At 42.8% G+C, this 20000-nt stretch overlaps 2 protein-coding genes, 2 long non-coding RNA genes and 1 pseudogene across 4 annotated transcripts in view; 1 reads left to right on the top strand and 4 right to left on the bottom strand.

Moving 5' to 3' along the window:
• The window catches only part of ppm1lb (protein phosphatase, Mg2+/Mn2+ dependent, 1Lb), a 158473-nt gene that overhangs the window by 16031 nt on the left and 122442 nt on the right, over nt 1–20000 (bottom strand). The gene's annotated exons all lie outside the window — the stretch shown is intronic.
• Nucleotides 3092–4758, bottom strand: LOC134453678 (uncharacterized). The gene is made up of 3 exons (XR_010035693.1): nt 4680–4758; nt 3356–3461; nt 3092–3155 (listed from the first exon to the last, which is right to left on the bottom strand). It is a non-coding gene; the product is annotated as an uncharacterized LOC134453678 (long non-coding RNA).
• Nucleotides 5869–9137, top strand: LOC134454750 (uncharacterized; annotated as a pseudogene).
• Nucleotides 15286–16221, bottom strand: LOC134453677 (uncharacterized). The gene is made up of 3 exons (XR_010035692.1): nt 16182–16221; nt 15835–15911; nt 15286–15624 (listed from the first exon to the last, which is right to left on the bottom strand). It is a non-coding gene; the product is annotated as an uncharacterized LOC134453677 (long non-coding RNA).
• The window catches only part of LOC134454749 (uncharacterized), a 2826-nt gene continuing 92 nt past the window's right edge, over nt 17267–20000 (bottom strand). The window contains exons 1-2 of the mRNA XM_063205907.1: nt 19885–20000; nt 17267–17953 (exon numbers count right to left, since the gene is read on the bottom strand). The exon at nt 19885–20000 is cut by the window's right edge and continues 92 nt beyond it. Of these exons, the coding sequence (XP_063061977.1) occupies nt 17267–17953; nt 19885–20000 (803 nt within the window). The remainder of the gene's footprint in view (nt 17954–19884) is intronic.

The following is a 20000-nucleotide window of genomic DNA, read 5'->3' as shown; positions in this document are numbered from 1 at the left end:
CCTCCTCTCTCTCTCTCTCTCTCTCTCCCTCCCTCTCTCTCTCTCTCTCTTTCTTTCGACTTTTGGCTCGCTCTGTCTGTTGTCTCTCTCCTTACATCTCTCTAACATTCTCTCCAATCTCTCTTTTGTTTCTTTCCCCTTGTTTGTCTAACTCTCTTGTCCATAACGTCTCTCTCTCTCTCTCTCTCTCTCTCTCTCTCTCTCTCTCTCTCTCTGTCTCCCCCCCCCTCTACAATCTTTTTCCAGACTGTCTCCTCCGTATGTTGTCCACCCCGCCTCTGTTTTTTTTCTACCTCTCTCTCGCTCACTTTCTCTCTCTCTCTCTCTGTACCTGTTTAATTCTGTCCATTTGTCTCTCTCTACCTCTCCATCTCCATCTCCCTCTCCCCCTCCACTCCTCTTCTCTCCCCCTCTCTCCTCGCCTCTGCTCAGCTGACCCAGACCTGAGCAGGGGGAAATGTAATCTAGAGGGCCAATCTTATACAATGGCCACAAAGCTCACGTCCCTTTGCCCTTTTATGGCTTCGTCTGCACTGCAGAGTGCTGCTGTGCTGCTCACTCCACTATCCAGAGGTACGCAGTCAAAGCAGCCCTTTCTTTTCCCCTGCCAAAGAGCCCCACATTTAGGAGATGGAGCCGGGTGGAGATATGTTGATATGAGCCACCTGTCAAGCTGAGCTACCAAGCCATTATAACCAGTGTTGCCAGATTGGGTGGTTACCCGTCCAATTGGGCTACTTGGGATGGCTGTCTGGAGGTAAAAACGAGGTAAATTAGCCATTTGGTGTTTTTTTCTGCCGTTTTGGGCCCATAGAAGTCCATGCAGATTTGTTGAAATTGGGCAGAATTTAGCGCAATTTGGCTAGCCTAGAAATCTAGACGCCCCTAGTGGCCGCAAAATGAATTTGCTCCCGGGGGCAGTCTAGCCACCCTGAATCTACAACCGATCCAAGCTGGATCGGAGTTCGCGGCCAATCAAATCGTGAGGGGCGGGATCGGGGGCCGGGCTACCTAGTGACGACAGAGTGTGCGACGTTTCGCGTGTAGTCCCAGGGTAGACACTTTTTACAATTGCGCTGGGGTCAAGAGCGGAAGTGACATCACGACGGACGCACTTTGTTTTGATTTCGCAATGGCGGCTATCGCTGGATTGCACTTTGAGACAACTACCTTATAATTAGGCTACATCGTTTGCTTCTGCTTTTTTTTGGCTGCACGGTATCATACAGATTTAAATTCCACACTTGATTAAAGAGTTAGAGATTTACACGAATTGTGTCGTTTATCCCCGTCTGTCTGATCTGAGACTCGTTTTAAATAGCTAGCTACTAATGTAGCTTTAGCCAGATAATTTATGTCATGAACGCAGCATGAAAAGGTGCATTTTATTTTTTTCACTAAAACTGAAATTAATATTAGTAATCTTTTGCCTTTTTTTAAAGTTACAAAGGTGGGAAGCTGTCGGCTATGGCTCTACGTGCTGTACTGTATTTCAAATCCAATGAAGCCTACAGTGTACTGATGGTGTTATGCACTATAACAACACACTTCTATAAAGGTGGTAAATAAACACACTGTAATAAAATAAAGTTGTCTTAATTACTTTCCATGTTACCTTGTGTCATGTTACAACATTGTAACACCTGCAAATAATTGAGACACCTGTCATTTTAGTTTGGGAAGTTTAGTCTGAAGTGTAAGCCTACCAGCCTGTTGGCCAATCTTCATTCGTGGCACATTGCACCAGTAAAGTGAAGTGTGATGGTTCAATTAGCAAGGTGACAGTAATCCTACCCATTGCCCTCTGATCGACAGTCCAACTCCCTAACCATTACCACTGAAATATGAAAAATCCACACAGAACATCAAGATTTAAATGTAAAAAAATAGTTTACTTTTCATCCACACTATTTACAAACTGTTACACAGCATTAACTCTTGAGTCATGAAATGGTTTCCTTCCCTTTATTGTTGTACTCCATCCGCTTACACTAAAGGCTTGCTCAGTTGTCTATTGCTTGCTAAAATGCAAACTGCAAAAATGTGACATAAACATTGACCAATAATAAGATTGTAGAAAATGTTTATGGTCTTGTCTTTACACAAGTAAGTGTGTGTGTGTGTGTTTGTGTGTCTGTGTGTGTGTGTGTGTGTGTGTGTGTGTGTGTGTGTCTTCAGCTTCACCATTTACACGAATGAGTGTGTGAGCACACACACACACAAGATCAGGATACAGCATCATACCACTCAGAGATAAAACAGTTTGTTGACTGGTGTGATACCCAATGTCAGTAAAACCCAGGAAACGATATTTGACCCAAGAGCAATCTCTAACACAAGCCCAGTACTGATACATGACACCCACATGTCAGGTTTCCTCCTACAAATACCTTGGTGTCTTCATGGACAGTACACTAACATGGCATGGCATGGCATGTCCACATAGAGAGCCTCTGTACTAAGCTCCAACAAAGGATGTACTTTTTAAGGTAAGGCTTGTGTTTTTATTTTTCCAAATGATTTTAGAAGGTGTGATCCAGTATGGGATGCAAACATGGTATGGGATTTTAACTGTTCAGCTAAAAATCAAGCTAAGGCGTCTGGTTAAAACTGCTCTGAAGATTGTTGGTCAACAGGACCTGGGATATAAAGTCGGTCACAAATATGAGCGAGACGATGAGCTCGCACCAGTTTGCTCTACTAACACACCACGTGTGAGGAGTGGGGGGACAGGCAGTGAGGAGGAGCTGAAGTGGGAACCTGCGCAAACTTGTGTAGATGTGTGAGACAAGACTCATATACACACGTGTGAGTTGTTGACCAACCAATTCATGGGCGCAGACGAGCATTGAAGGGGATAAGCAACTGTGGTATCTCGATCGCACTTAGTGTAGTTCACAATTTCTCATTTTTAGAGCCTATACGCGTGTAGAAGTTTGGGTTGGGAGTGCATAGCTTGTCTTGGGCACAGGTAAGGCGGTGCGATAAGAGAAAAAGGTTAAGAACCACTGGTGTATTTGTCCATCGGGGGGAGACTTGTGTTCCAATGATCCTTTCAGCTGTGTTCATGATGCGCTGCAGGGCCTTCTTTTTGTGTTCTGTACAGCTTCCACCCCACACAGTGATGCAGCTGGACAGGATGCTCTCTGTGTTTCCTGTGCACACATAAACACAACATTAAAATAATCTGAAAGTAGCCAGACTAAGAGGGCCCAGCAAAGGCTACAGGTTGCTGTGGGCCTCCTTGGAATGTAAATTTCACGGAAAAGAATGTCATAATTGAAATAGCAATTAAGGATAACATGTCTGCCAGCTTTGGAGAAGACACGCATGTCTCAGATTACATCGTACCCACGTTTTGTTTTGTGGCATAAGTCAAAACTGAGGTTGACAGAGTTGACCGAGTTCATCCCAGGCATGATCATGATCAGCAGATCCAAGAAGACTGGAGGCCGTCATAACTGGCAGGGGAGGGGAAACAAAGAGGTGAGATGTTTCATACCATACCTTTATATTATTGCATGTGTTGGACTGTTTTTGTTGTTAGCAAGAAATAATACATGGAAATCATGAAAGCATTATATTATTCAAGTCAAACAACTGTGTGGTATTTCACTACTATACATGACTACATTGAATTGAAATTAGTATACAAATAATTTATTTTAAAAACACCGTTTGCTCGTCCAATAGGCTACGTGTACCTACCACCAAATCATCACTTCGAATTTTAGGTTTAAGCTCGTGCGTAAAGACGCGTATAATTCCGCAGCCAAGTTCAAGTTTCTACATTTTGGATGGTCTTAGACGGAACAGTAAGTAAATTAAGGAGTGTTTTTATTGTGTACGTTTCATATATTATATATAAAAAAGCGTGGCGTTTCAGTATATGAGTACTATATAAAGGTGTTTTAATGATCTGGGGAACAATTAATTTCCTGGACACTGAATGAAGGATACCATTGCGTAAAAGGTCGATTGAGTTTAACATGTTCAGGATTTTTTTTTCATACAGAGGTGGCAGCCCTGGCGGTATTATTGTTGTAATTGTACATCTGTAGGCTACCAATTGTAGGCCGAATTAAATAAACACGAATGTCAAAACATGAACTTAGTAAGATGCTTGCCAACAGCAGGCAACTGTCAGTAATTACATTACAGGTCCATATGACTGGCGCAAAAGTACACGCAAAAAGCGAGTCGCGCACTATGTCGTTTCAGTTTGTTTTGAAAGTTGACTACCACTTCACTTGCACACAACTTTGTGTAAGTTTAAATAGCTGTCTGTTCAGGTTTACGTAGTCCAAGTCTAAAGCTGAATTAACTGTAGCTAACATAAGTTAGCTGTGTTAACTAGCTAAAGTCAGGATTTGATGAAGCCGCGAGGATACGCGAGGCGCTGAAGTGGAACATCTAGCTCGACGTGGCGGGATATCTAATAATCAAGTGAAGCTGTAGGCTACATCGAATTTAACTTTTAATTTCAGATAAATTAAGTCTATGGTTGCATTGAATTATCATCACAGAGGGCAACAGGCTAACCTAACGGAGGACATATCGGTCAAAGATACAGTTTACTCAATTAATGTTAGTGGACTCATGCATTTAAAAAAATGCAATGAAATAAATGACAAATAAATAAATACATAAATGACAAACCTGAAAAATACTTTACTTACCGCGCTTGTCCTAGCTGTATGGGCCTAGCTGTCTTCGGTCATTCGTGTCTGCGTCGCTCTCACTCACACTGTGTGGTGGAAATATGCCAATATAGCAGCAATATGACAAGTAGCTTTAACACTCTTAACTCCGCCCTATTTGATGACGCATTATCTTCGGTTTCTGCAGACCCTTTCTGCGGTCTTTGACGCCCTCTAGTGTTGTGCGAGGACTGGTTTGAAACAGTGTTCCCTGTCAAACCAGAGTAGGCCCTTAGCTGCCCTTATGCTTGCAGGGGAACCTTTTTTTCATTCAAGGGGACACTTCAAATTGCTCCAAGGGCTGTAAAATTCCTATAAAGGCCGTACTATGAACACAAACCAGGATTTTCCTTGCACTTTAAGCCTTTACAACAGTTTCCCCAACACTTTACCAATGTCCAAACATAGTGTTATTGTTATCTACTTCAATCACAGCTCAGCTCGCATCACTGATAGAATATAAAATTTAAAATAAATAAATAAATAAATATTTATATTTATATATTTTAATTTATATAATTTAATTTATATTATAAATGGCTGCTTGGGGATGTATTATGTAGGTCTAAATGTACTTTTTCCCCTCCACTATCTTTCCACAGAATGGCAAGCCCTACCACCGCGTCAACAATTAGAGGTCAGTGTGTTTTCGGGTCACTGGAGGCTCTGAACTCGGCTTTGTCCAGTCATGAGGAGGAAACCATCTCTAAATTTGTCACACTACGCAAAGAAAAAGACTTTGGCCAAAGGGGTACGTTTTCTTTTGCTTTTTTTAAATAATTGGCTACATCCACCTGTCCTCCTAATATATTGTTACCTGTGTGTGTGTGTGTGTGTGTTACGTTTCAACACAGTTGAGAACCTATCATCTGAAAAGAAGGTGTACTGGGACCTAAAGCATGTGCCGTATGATGGAATGCCTTTCCACCTGGTGGGAACCAAAACATACACTTGCCACCTGGGGCCTGATCAAAATGTTAAGGCGAAGGAGAGATATTGTGCGAAGAAGGAGAAACAAGCGGTATGTTGGGAAATTTACAGAAATGACAAGAGTAAAATTCAGACTTTGTAGTTATAAGACGCAGTTAGAAGACCACCAAGACAAAACATCCACCATTTGCTGACATTTCCTTTCTTTTTATGCACCAAGCTCGAAGACCATGTCTTCATGCCCAGGTACCAGCAGGTACAACGCACAAAAAAAATGGACTGCCCTGCACAATTCACAGTCTACCAGATCATCAAATTTCCAGCTTTCAGGGTAAAACTATATTCAAGGGTTTTCATCGTACAACATTACCTTTTTCACAAACACCTTCACCACCACCACCATCAGGGTCTAGGTACCTGGGCCCTAATAGTGATGTTATGTTTACACCCCCCCCCCCCCAGATCAAAGAGAACATCAAAACAAACAGAAGAGCAGCATCTGCAGCACTGAAGAATGCCATAGAAGCTGACGCGTCCATGGTAGAGACAGCTGTTGAGTTTCACGCTAGGTTTCCTGACATCACAGAGCATCAATATCACCCAACGTCTGGACAGGTAGTTCTATCTAATCATGCTGTTCAGGGACGGACAATGAAATTATCAAATTAATGTTGCCGTTTGATAGAGTAATGTTTTTTTAACAGGCTGCTGAACTACGAGAACCCATTGATCCTCGTGTCAAAGATCAGATTGTCAAGCTAACATTGGCAGGGGTAAGGACAGTAGATGAGATAAGACGACACCTGGCAACCTTTGTCGCAGATGAACTCTTCCGCGGGGAGAAGCCACCTCCACCGACTCGGCACAGGTTCTACCCCACAGACGCAGACATCAGGAATATGATGACACGAACTAGGGATGGCACAAGAGGTGCTAATGATGACCAGGCCAATCTACAGGTAATTCAAGAGAACACAGACATAGCAAGATATACAATATCAAGTATGCCACATACTATGTGTTCTGCAATCTTGTTCAGTATTCAAAACATTTTCTACGCCAATATGCCAACATTATAGCCCATTTCTCTCTATGAGTGTCCTTGATGACTACATAATGACACACTTCTTAACTCTTATTCAAAGATACTGACATCAAAATGGACAGCAGAATATGACTGCAAGATCCACTACAGACCTAGCCAGGTGCTGGAGGATGGTACCACCTCAAAACTTTTGTTTTGTTACCAGACTGCCTGGCAACAGAGGCTTCTAAGCATGTATGGGCAAAACATCTGCCTACTAGATGCCACCTACAGGACGTGCCGGTATTCCCTACCAATATTCTTCATTTGTGTTCGCACTAATGTGTGTTATTTGGTAGTTGGAGTCTTTGTCACTCAGACAGAGACCACAGCAGCTGTGTCAGAGGCCCTGGGTGTCATCAAGGGCTGGAATCCATCCTGGTCGCCAGACAATTTCATGGTGGACTTCTGCCAGGTGGAGATAGCTGCCCTGGGGGAAGTGTTTCCAGGTAAATCAACATGGTTCAATTTACTGATAATATGCCCATTTGGCAATTGTTCCCCAACACAAGACATGGATTACAACACAGCACTTGTGTATTCCCTATCTATGTTGTCTTTAGATACAAATGTTCTCCTGTGCGACTTTCACCGTGAGAAGGCCTGGAGAGACTGGTGCTGGAATGGCGAGCATGGGGTGAGAGCTGAACGGGACAGCCTGCTGCAGTTGCTTAGGGATGTGGCGACAGCTTCGACACAGGAGGAGTATGTGGCAAATATGACCAAGCTGCAAGACTCTGCCATGTGGAGGACCAACGAAAAGCTGAGAAATTGGTTTGGCAGGAAGTGGATCCCTGAGGCAAAGGTCAGCACATGCTTAAAGCGAACATGCATCACCATTTCATAATTTAAAAATGTTTATGATGATGACTAATTATCTTTAGTAAGTATGACACCTGGGGCCTATACTACAAAGCTGGTTCAGGATAAGTTAAGGTTAAGAGGTAAATCATCTAATACAAGAGCTTTTTCTCAAGATATTGAGGACTCCAGGCTCTTCTATTAGATGATTTACCACCTAACTTAACCTTAACTGATCCTGAACCAGCTTTGTAGTATAGGCCCATGAGAAGCACACTTAACCTGCAATGTTGAAATCTATATCACAGTTCTCACATGAACATTTCCATATTGTTCTGTGTAGCGATGGGTGCGAGTGTTCCGTGACGAGCAGCTCAAGATCCCCATAAATACAAACAATGGGGTGGAGAGGCAGAACAAGACATTCAAGCAGCTGCTGCAGGGACACAAAAACTGCAGCCTCAGTGACATGCTGACAGTTGTCACCTCAACTTTCCTCCCGAGGTCCTATCAGAAGTGAGTTGAATAGTAACCAGCACCTGCAAAAGTTTATAGATCTAAATGTATGCTTACAAATGTATAATATACGTTATAGATAAATAAATGAATGTTCATGCATTTCTCTAAAGATATCAAATACATTTCTTCATTTCTATTGTCCATTAGGTATGTACAGCTGAATGTGGCGTACTCTTCAGCATACCGCCGGTATAACACCGTCATGCCCGGCTTCCTCCACAACAGGCCACGAGGGGTGTGGTGACCCACATCATGGAACGCATGACAGAGGCCGAGTACCACACAGACGAAATTGTTCCGGTGGGTGATGGCTTGTTTAATATCAAGAGCGCATCTCACGGGAATGGCCACCACACCGTAGATTTTGGCTGCAACACCGATGCCCCATCCTGCACCTGCATGGACTGGAGGAGAAGCAAGCTGCCATGCAAGCACTTTTGTGCCATATTTCTAAAAAACAAAGAATGGGGATGGGAGAAGCTGCATGCCTCCTACAGGGAAAACCCCTTGCTGAGTCTTGATGGGCATTGCTTGCCAGGTGAGGGGGAGGACGACATCAGTGGCAGCCAATTACCCCACACTCCCTCTACTTCTTCACCACCGTCACCATCACAGTCACCACCGTCACCATCACAGTCACCACCATCACCATCACAGTCACCACCATCACCATCACAGTCACCACCACCATCACCGGTGTATTGTGACCTACCAGCAAGGAGGCAGCATTGCGTCAAACAACTGCGCACTGAGTGTGGGAGTTTGCTGAGGGAGATTACGAACCTCACGTATAACATCCAGGACGAGGAGAATCTAAGAGCCCTTAAATCCCAGCTTCAAGATCTGCAGCACCAGATCCAGCAGTATACTCCCCGTGATGACTGTGTAGGCCTACCCCTTGATGCTGACCAAATACCCAAAAAAAGGAGAAGGGCAGGATCTCCGGAACAGCAATTGGCAAGCCTTCCTGTTTACAGGGCACCAAGGAAAAACCCATTTACCAACAGGGTTGGGCACCATGCCGAGGTGATGAGGAGAAACTACAACACCACTATTGAGTAAAGTGTCATGGTATGCTCTCTTTATCTTGCTCTCTCTGTCTTTCCCCGCTCTGTCTTTCTCACTCTGTTAGTCTCTCTCTTTCTCTGTCTCGCCCTCTGTGCCTGCTTACCTGGTTTTCTCTCTCTCTCTCTGTCTGTGTGTTTTTGTCTGTTTATCTGTGTCTGTATGTTGGTTTGTGTGTGCCTGTGTGATTTTGCTGTACCTGACACCCCAAACCATACCTGAACCCGAACCTGTTCTGCCTGACTTCCCGATCTTGACCTGGACCCGTTCGACAACTACTGCTCTCCTGCCCTGGTAATCCTGATCCGCCTTCTGTCCTTTGACTACGTTTTCTGAATTTCCCTTAATGGTACTTCTGCCTCAATATTACAGCCCTATTGTAAGAAGGCCTAGTTGTAGATGTAGGCCCTATATTGAGTTGAGCCTGAATGGGACTAGACATCTGATCTATATGTATATATATATGTTTAAAATGTGTGTGTGTGTGTGTGTGTGTGTGTGTGTGTGTCTGTCTGTCTGTCTGTCTGTCTGTCTGTCTGTCTGTGAATTGCAGAAAAGAGGGGGTGGTGCGATGACAATGAAAATGAAAATGTGTTTATGACCACGATTGTTGAATTTAACAACTGAATGGACCCAATAAAGTATTTCTTTTAAAATAATGCTTCCTAAATGATTTAGTCAATAACTTGTTAATATGTGTGTAGCATGTAGGCCTATCTATGTATATATATATATTTTTAAAGATTAATTTGTTTTGCAAGTCATCATTAAAATGTAATATTGTTATTGAATCAATCAATAGGCCTAACCCTCCTATTAAGAGTCAGTGATTATGCAGACACTGTCTTTATATAGGCCTACCAGGCCTAAACCAAAGGTAAAGCACTTATGATGTGTAATGACAATGCCCATGATAGCCTATGGCTCATTGCATAAGCCAAGGAGTTATTTCAATTTTTTCATAATGATTTAATCCAAAGATTAGCCCAATTTTCCATTTATCACACATTCAGTTTTTGTGCCTAACAGTGTTCATTGAACTCAGTCACTTCACCTGCATCACGTAGGCCTAGCCTACACAGAGTTTTAATTGCATGGACGACGACAACGAGACTAATTTATGTAACAGTAAGTTTATAATGGACAGTGACATCGCTTAGCTTTGCGATGTGACAGTAAGTTTATAATGAACAGAGACACCGCTTAGCTTAGCGATGTGAAGCCTGTGAAGTGGTTATTTACGCAGGGAAACCAAGACGACTGCTCAACCGGTATGTAAAGTTACGTGCGCTTAAAAATTGACTTGTTATTTAAAAAAATAAAAATTAAAAATACTTCCAGAGTAAGTGACAACGTGTCATCTGTGAAAATCCTGTCTAAAAAGAACTAAAAAGATGGCTAAAACGAAAAAGATTACAGTTTCGTTGTGTGTTTTGTAGTTGAAGTCCCTGAGTCTGCGCACTGCGGCACTAAAGAACTTCCGGTATGCCTGACCCCAGCGCAATTGTAAAAAGTGCCTACCGTAGTCCCAGGGAGAAGTAAACAATGGCTGCCCCTAGCGAATTCACGGCGTCTTTCGATTCAGCTTTGGCAACGACTCTCGAAGACTTGGATATTCATTTCACCTTGCGGGACCAGCAGATAACGGCATTAAAGTTTTTTCTGCAGAAAAGGGACGTTTTTGGAGTATTGCCCACCGGATATGGTAAAAGCTTGATTTACCAACTTGCTCCACTGGTGGGGCGACGCATGGGTCTGCTGCACAAACCACTGGTGGTTATCGTGTCACCCCTTTTAGCACTTATGGACGACCAGGTACAAGAGGCCGAAAAACTGGGTCTTACAGCTGCGCAACTTGGCAAAAGCGACCCGGAGGAGATCCGAAGCGGGCGGTACCAGTTGGTGTTCGGGAGTCCGGAGTCCTGGCTTAACAAGGAATGGCGATGCTTGCTAGCCAGCAAAGTCTACCAAGACAACCTGTTGGGCCTTGTCGTGGATGAAGTTCATCTCACATACAAATGGTAAATATACTTAATGGTACGAATAATATGAACAATGTAAGGGGCAATCGAAGCTACCACAACTATACTCTGATGTTACATGCAACTCTGTGATGTTTCACGATAGTCTAGCCCACTGACTTATATACTTTAACCATCTAAGTTACGGTAGCAGCAAACCATTCGAAATCAAAGCTAACGTCATCGTCCACACAAACAGCTAATTGTTTTGGAATCCTGCATAATGCAATGTGTGAGATTTTGCGATCGATTTTTGGAACACTAGAGCTCTATGCACATTCCGAAACGATTAGAGCTCTTGTGGACGAGGACGCTATCATTCCGGTCTGCTCCTAACATTTAACAGTGGACTGAGAGATTGGGATGTGCATTTTACTTGTAGTCTGCCTGAGTTGATGACGCGCGGGCGGTTGTTTTAAGTGTGCCATAGCTGATGTCACATTGGTTGTGTTTTTATTTTATTTGTTCCAGGGGGAAGGCTGCTAGAGGAGAGAAGGCCTTCAGAGAGAGTTTTGCCAGACTGGCCGAGCTACGGTCCATTGTAAAACCAGGTGAGTAGGCTATGAAATGTTGTGACCCATGACCATTATGATCTCAGTCTGAAGAAAAGTTATTTTACACTGTTCTCACTGCTGTTGATCACAACCCGGCAAACGGAGGTTTCAAAAGTAAAAGTACATTTGTGGTTTAACAAGACCAGTACACGATATTAGGGCCTGCACAACTGTTACTCCTTTGAAACTAACGAGATAGACTGTACTGATACTGAAACACACTAGAAACCCTGTAAGGACCCACCACTGATCCAACCAGGGTAGTCAGCTGATTGTAAGACAATTACACAGGTCTACTTTTTACTCAGATAAGTTAAGCTACCTGTGCTGGAAGGAAACTTACCTTTTTTTTTTTTTTTTTTTTTTAAACTTTTGACACCTCTGCTGGCAAGTCAGACCCTCCACAACCCTTTGTGACTTCACCTCACATATTTGGTTGGAATTTTTTAATGGCTTACTTTAATGAAAATGTATTGTACTGTAGATGCTAATGCATTTACCTTTATTCTCCAGGTACACCTATTCTGGCCTTGACAGCAACGGCAGACCTGGACTCGCAAGCTGTTGTCAAAAGGCAGTTACATTTGGAGAATGCCACTGAAGTAATCATAAGCCCAAACAGAAAAAACATAAGGCTTGGACTGTCTACAGTGTCTTCAGATAGCATGGAGTGTCTGAACTGGATTGTGAGGGCGGTTAAAGAGAAGGGTCCAACAATGGCACCAATAATCATCTACTGCCGTACATTGCCTATGTGCGGGAAGGTGTTCTGTCACCTACAGTATGAACTTGGTGAGGACAGCTGGGTGGATCGGGATCCAGAACACAGGGCAGAAAACAGACTCATTGGCATGTTTCACAGCCAAACACTTCCCCATCACAAGATCACAGTACTGGAATCATTACGTGGCAATGGTTCATGCAGAGTGGTTGTAGCCTCCACAGCTCTGGGAATGGGACTGAACTTTCCTAACATATCACATGTCGTGATGTATGGCTCACCTGAGGATGTGGAGGCCATTGTACAAGAGGTTGGTAGGGCCGGGCGAGATGGGTCTCCAGCACATGCCATAATTTACAAATTGAAGCAGGAAGCAAGAGTGAATGAGGGCGTTAAGACACTGGTGAAGAAGGGCATCACTAGTTGCCTTAGGAAGGCCTTATTCTCACACTTTGAACGAAACACTGAGAGTGTTCTGCCGGGTCATTTGTGCTGCTCATACTGCCACTCTGTCTGTTCATGCAGCTCTGCTGGTTGTGACGTGGCAATACCTGATTTTGAACTGCCTCAACAATACACTCATGCCGTTGCCAAAACCAGGGAAGTTACAGAGGATCAAAGACAGACGATTAGAGATACTCTGTACAGGTACAAGCTCAGCTTAGTCCAGAACATACCTCTGTACACTAACGGCAGCGACTGCACAGGTTTTAGTGACGAGCTGATAGACTGTGTTCTTGAGCGCTGCACAGATATATTTGATCTCCCATTCATAATGGACAACCTACCGGTGTTCAGTAAAAGGCACGGACAGGAAATTCTCAGCATTATTTTTAATGTCTTTGGGGATTTTGAATACACTGAAGTTGATCTGCCTGTGGAGGAAACTATGGTGCCAGACCAAGACTACACAGGTTACTTTGACTCTGACTCTGATGCAAACGCCTTGTCCCAATGGAGCAGTCTAGAATCCGGGGTGTCACAGTTGAGTACAGACTGAAACATTTGTTAGTCATTTCATATGACCACTGTACATACCTCTTACATCTTTGAAAGTACTGCCTGAATACTTATGTCAGATGACTGCCTGTAAATAAAATTGAAGAACAATCTCAATTCTTGTTTAAGTGTTTATTTACATTTACATTTACAGAAAAAGGGTGAATTAGTTGTGTACTTAATAATGTGCATATTATTTACAATGGGACATAAAAAGCAACATACCCAGGATTTAAAAATGGAAATCAGTAGTCAAATAGTATTAAGAAAAGAAATGCAAGATATTCTTGATTGTGAAATGGTAACCGGTAGTCAAATACTGTAGATACAAAGTAAAAAAAAAAGTGACAATGTTACATACAATGTGCTTTAAAGTGACTGGGTTGGAACTGGCTGGTTCAATTGAGTTTAAACATGTTTTACAAGTCGAGATACTCGCAGCAAACACCGAAAAATTGTGCTAAATAAGTGAAATTAAATACGCCTGTTAGAAGAGGCCTGTAACAGTCTAGACAATATTTTGACAAACTGAATGCATGGTAAAGTGCAGAAAGGTAAGGGTGCAATTATGAGTCATCAAGTGTTAATGCTTAAATAAGTACTGCATAGATCTGAAGATACCTATAGGGACTTCACAAGACAAGAAACTACCAATGAGTGAGATTTATTTTTTCAGTTTTCTCCACTCTTTCAGTTTGAGCATCATCCACTCCCACATTTCCTTTTTTTTCATTTTGTGCAACAGATTGCTGTCAAACTTCGGGAAAGCCCGAAATTCCCTTCCAGGTATCTTTGACAACAGTTGACCCTCCCTGAAAACATTAATCAGAGTCAATATATCCTGTGTCTGCTGCTCAGCACGATGGATGCCACTTGGCTTTTTCACACCCAGTTCAGTATCAACTTTGTCCATTATCTCTTTCAAAACGCCTATGGCCTTGCTGACTCGGCTAGCAGACTCTTCAGACAGGTTTGGACCCTGACCCTTCAAGAAAGACTTCAGGAAGTTGTTGAGGTGTTCTAAATGAAGGTCTAAGGGGATGTTGCCTCCATTCCCTCCCCTAGTGCTCCAAAACCTGGTCACGCTGTGCGACATCCGAGGCGTCAGACACGCATTCACCTGAAGTGTCAGGAGTAACGTACTGTATGCATAGTGGCTGTGCGCATGGGCTTTGTAGAAGAGCAGAGCTACTTTGTACAGCCTCATCAGTCGTTCTCCGTCACCCTCTTTCACAGCATCCAGCATGTCCCAAAGGAGAAAGCTGAAGCTGAGACGCGCCAAGGTATGTTCCTGCTTGTGGTCTTTGTTGAGTGATGTACCAGGCAATGTTTCGGGGGACACGTGTAAGTTGTGCTTTTTAAGCTCGTGATTGTCTCTGTATTTGGGATAGGTGTATACCTGCTGACAGCCTGGCGCTCTACAAGGGTACTGCTTTGCCTGAGTCGATGTCACAGATGCTTCGCTGAGACCAGTCACGCCCTCTACCACATTCCCAAGCAGGATGTAGTTATCGACCACCTCAGCAGATTTGGCATGCAACCATGTTCGCCTCATGTCTGTTGATCCTGATGCGACGTCCTCTGGAACAAACGATTCTGGGGTGTCTAAGTCACATGGAAGAAAATAGAAACACAAAATCAAAGGTTTACAATCTTCCCTCTTCCCAAACAGTTCATTTTTAAAGCACTGAGGTCCCATTTCATAACACCCTATTTACCTTCGATATCCTTCAGGCCAAAGTGCTCCATGGCAGCCGTCAGAAGCAGCGCAGTAGTGTCTGTGACAACAAAATGTTTGTATGCGTTGTAGGCAGCCTTGGGACCCTGTTTCGCATTGCTGCACCTGTGATACAAAGAAATGTTACCATCACTCTTGGTGTTCGAACCAGCCACCACTATACACCAACAGAGAATACTTAAACCTCTGAGTCAAGAGACCAGGCAATCGACCCAGCGGTCAGAAGCGTTCTTTGAATAGGTGTGTGAGGATTTAATCACAAGCACACTCTCATACACTCACATACAAATGTAAAAATGTGTTAGTAATCTCTCACACCACCTTTCATATTTCAAACAACACAAATATCACATTCTGAGAAAGTCTGTGAAAATACGAACCACATTCCAGGGATGGGCTTTCATCATGACCCACCCCAGCTTAACGAATAAGAACAACTTCTCAGGAGTGGGCTTTCCATCATGACCCACTCCATTCCATTCCATTAGAAAACTGCAGAAAACACCGTCAGCAAATAATAACATTAATAACAATAACAAAAATAAAATTAGCCAGCAACATCAAATTTATTTCTGTTGATTTCAAATGAATTTCAGAATCTGAAAAATAAATAAATAGTAATTCATGTAGTGTCATATATTCATTCATCGTGTCACTACATTACATTTACATTACATTTGGCTGTAAACAAAGCAGCTTTACCTCAACTTTGTCATGTTGGCGCACAGAGTCCCATGGTCCTTTGCAGATTTCTCACTGAAGAACACTTTGTAGTGGATCTGAGTTCACAAAAGGAAAAAAAGACAAAAAAAAGAAACTAGTAAAACCAGGGACAGAGTAAAGATTGGTTTAATAAACTTACTCCCACAAAGGGCGTCCAGATTCCAAGGCAAACATTTTGCAACTGTATTACAAATTTAAGGGAATACTGTGTTTTTAATAGCAGTACAACACACTTCAACTATGACCTACTGTCTTAAATTAAATAATGAATGAACTGAATATAACAGTTTCAGCAAACACACGTCACAATGTGATACATTACTCACTTGAAATAGCATCCTAATCGCATGCCAGTCCTCAAACATGAATTACATGCCATCCAATCGCTCCTCCGTATTCAGACCATTGGCATAGGCCCACTGCAGGTTTCTGCTATTTGCTTCGGAAAGCCTGTCGCCTCCAACCAAAATGGTTGAAATCCCATCAGGCTGTTTTGGTACATACCTACAATTGAGACAGAAGAAATTGTTTGTATATTCTGCTCACATTTATAACACTTTAAATAATTTTGTGACCCTGCTTCATGCTTACGTGTTCTGGAAGTGATGAAGTACTTCTGCCAAATCGGCAGATTTGTTTTCATCTTTGAAAAGCAGTCCTAATGGGTACTGTAGAGGTAAACAGAGACACAATTACTTTCACTACACTGACATTGTATGGTGTAGGTGTTTATGTAGTTGTTTATGTATTGTTTTAAGTTCTTACATCAGTGGAATGCTGCGCCATTTCTGCTGAATACTGATGCGGTATGTGTCGCACAACCACTTTGGAGAATGGCTTGAATACAGACAGATAGCTAGACAGGATTCGGCTGGTGAAAACAATGAACTCTCTTCGCATCTGCATTTGTTCATTCTGGCTAGGGAGTGACAAATTCAGGTCATAGTCCAGAAGATTTCCAATTGGTTTGTCATTAGCCAGGTGATAAATGGGGACACGGTCCTGGACAGCGATGTGGTGTATCCAATGAATTGACTTGTTACATTGTAGGCTGGACTGGTGGTGTGTGCGCATGAAAAAATCTAAATTATCAAAGATGATGGAATAAGTGTGTGGTGTAGTCGAGCACTTCTCCACCAACGACTGAGATATGATCCTCACATCATGTCCAGAACCCTGGTCCACGGCACTTCCTTCAGTCATCTCTGATGAGGTCCTCAACTCTTTATCTGATGTTGCCTGCTCCGTGACGTTTTCAGCCAGCTCAGATGTGATCCCTTCCCCAGATGTGGTCTGGTCTGTGGCACAGCTTTCAGCCAATTCTCCTTTAATACATTAAAGACATGTACACATAAGACAACATAACCCCATACATGTCATGTACATGGCGCTGTGTGTGTGTGTGTGTATTTTACTTCTCACCTGATAATCGAAGGTCTTCCATACTTCGGAACACATCACCGGGTATCATCTCAGACTCCGTCCAGGTATCTATGGAGGTTTCGTCCTGCTCTTCACTGACAGGCTGACACCCAGCTTCAATTGCCAGGAATTCTTCGTTTTGCCTCTTCAATGACCAAAGACCAGATCCACAATTGTTTGCCAATTCCTTCTGCTTTCCAATAGCATTCTTGTATGTTGTTGAAATGGCAAATTTGCTCAGCCTTTCAAACACTGCTTTCTTTGCACCCCCATATTGCAGAATGCAGTTGATGTAGTAAGCGAACCCAGACAGGCGATTTTCTCTACCTCTTAATGCAATTGCAGCAGCAGCACAGGTGACAAAACGTGAGTGTTTTGTGATGGTTGTGAAGATGGACAAGAGGAGTGGTGAGAGGCGCTGCAGGTCTGACTCCAGGCTGCTAAATGAGAAAGAACTCAAATCTTCTGGTGAAGACCTCCACAACATGCATTTCTTGCTGGGGTCGCAGAGTGCTCTGGATTCACTTTCAATGACTGTAAGGATGCTGGCCTTCACTTCCTGTGAAAGCTCCTCATGCTTCATGATTAGTTTGGCCGCTGCTTTCCATTTTTTGTTCATGATATGTTTCACCAACAAAGCATTCTCAGATTTGTGCACCTCTTGATCAGAAATGACCTGAAAGAAGTAAAAGAAGTCAGAAATATCAATATTAAAGTAGATTATCATTGGTTTATCATTGTTTGATTATTAACATAATACATAGTCTTCAATGTAGGACAACAATTTAAATTGTTCAAGAGGCATAGGACAACCATTGGTGTTAAAGGGGCAGCATACGGCATCAGACAAAGTTATGTAAACTTTAATCAGGGTCATGTTGGTAGTTTGTGTTGTGATTATGATTTTGAGTAAACATAGGGGATTGCTGATAAATGACATCAGCCAGTCAATAGTGAAAGGGTGCAATGAGTGAAAGGGTTTTTTTTGTAATAATTTACATTCTATGATACTTATCAACACAGCAAAGCATAGGGCATAATTCTGTCAGGGTATGTAATCATATGAACACCACTGTGAAAAAAATGGTGTGAGTGAAACACACGAAAAAGAACTGTGAATGATTACACAAAACCTTTTTCCCTCATTGCAATTGACTGGCTGATAGGGACCAGGTCAGGAAAGTTGGGGGCTGCTGTTCAGAATCGTGTCACCTGGTCCAGATGAGCCATTTCAGCCCCTTCTGTGTTCATGTCGCCCATCCCCCCCGGTTGTTGGTGAACCCCCGCTCCCCCCCTCTACTGCCCTCCCTGCTACTGACCTACAGACTCTACCACTGACTTACAGACTTGGTAATTTTCCGTCAACCCACAAGTGTGTGGTTGGGCAGTGATAGGCCCAGCAACCCAGACCCCCGTCTCCAGAGGCTCAGCACCCTGCTGTGATCTGTGCAGCAGCATCTCACCCTCAACCGGGGGTAGGGGCTGACTACCAAGAAGCAGTGTTGTATAAAGTACTGAAATCTCATATTCATGTAAAACTATGGGTACCCCTCCAAAAAATTACTTTGGTAAAAGTAAAAGTCACTGACTGAAATGTTACTTAAGTAAAAGTCTTAAAGTATCTGAAACTTCTTGTATGTATGCGAGGTACTGTCAAAAATAATGTAATTAAGTAATGTAATGAAAAGTACAATGCAGTTTGAAAGACTTTTTTCTATTTGGGTAAAATTTCAAAAATTCAAAAACATTTAAAAATGTACACACAACCAATTTCAGTCTAAATTTAGGAAAGGTTTCGACAGAAAATAAACTCAACTTCCTATGCGTGCTGACCTAAGCCCAGAGCCCATGCATCATGTCCTGACTTTGTTGCAGTATGGTCAAAACTCTTTTTTTCAATATATACACACACTTGGGAAAAGTGTTAAGTATTCAAAAACATACTTAAGTACAGTAGTGAAGTATTTTTCCTACTATACAACTCCTACTATACAATGTGACATGAACACAGGAGGAGCTGAAATGTGAGGCTAATCTGGTCCAGGAGGCAGAATTCTGAACATCCACTGTATCATTACTTTTCACAATGCTAAATGCCATGAAGACCAAGCAACAGTTTCCAAAGTTATTTAATAGGCATGGCAAATAGGCATGAGAGACACGCTGAGGACTAGCTGTAGGTTGTAGCTTTAGGGCGTATTTACATCAGAGACCGTTTAGGTGGGAGGTAGATGGACACCAACTGAGATCGCTCCCCGGACGTGTAGTCCCAGGTGTTTCTATCACTCCCAGACGTGTAGTCCCACCCGATTATATTTCACGTATTATCATACACTGCCACATACAAGCAATTTAGGACCTAAACCGTCTCTGTTTACACTCCTATGCTATCATTAAGTTTCAGATCAAGCGATGCAGATTTCAGCACGATATAATGGTCATTTTGGAGGCTACAGACTAGAGTAAGGAGAACGGTCGTCTAATGACAATGTTGTCCCTGGATTATCCTAACTGATGGGCAACATCTATAGGTCTAATGAAAAGCAAATTGAATATCTCCACCGTTACTGCACGATAAACAAATGTCAAAATGCAAACATAGCCTACCTGGGCGATGTTGACACGAACGGCAGCCCCTTTTCCCGGACTTGCTGGTTTATCACAGAACTTTTTCAATGCCCTTGGTGTTTTGGATGGAGTCGGCTCGCGGTCACGTTTCTGTG

Source organism: Engraulis encrasicolus, chromosome 8 (assembly GCF_034702125.1).
Source record: "Engraulis encrasicolus isolate BLACKSEA-1 chromosome 8, IST_EnEncr_1.0, whole genome shotgun sequence".
NCBI classification, from domain to species: Eukaryota; Metazoa; Chordata; class Actinopteri; order Clupeiformes; family Engraulidae; genus Engraulis; species Engraulis encrasicolus.
The sequence above is the reverse complement of the archived record's forward strand: the minus strand, read 5'-3'. Positions and strand labels throughout refer to the sequence as shown.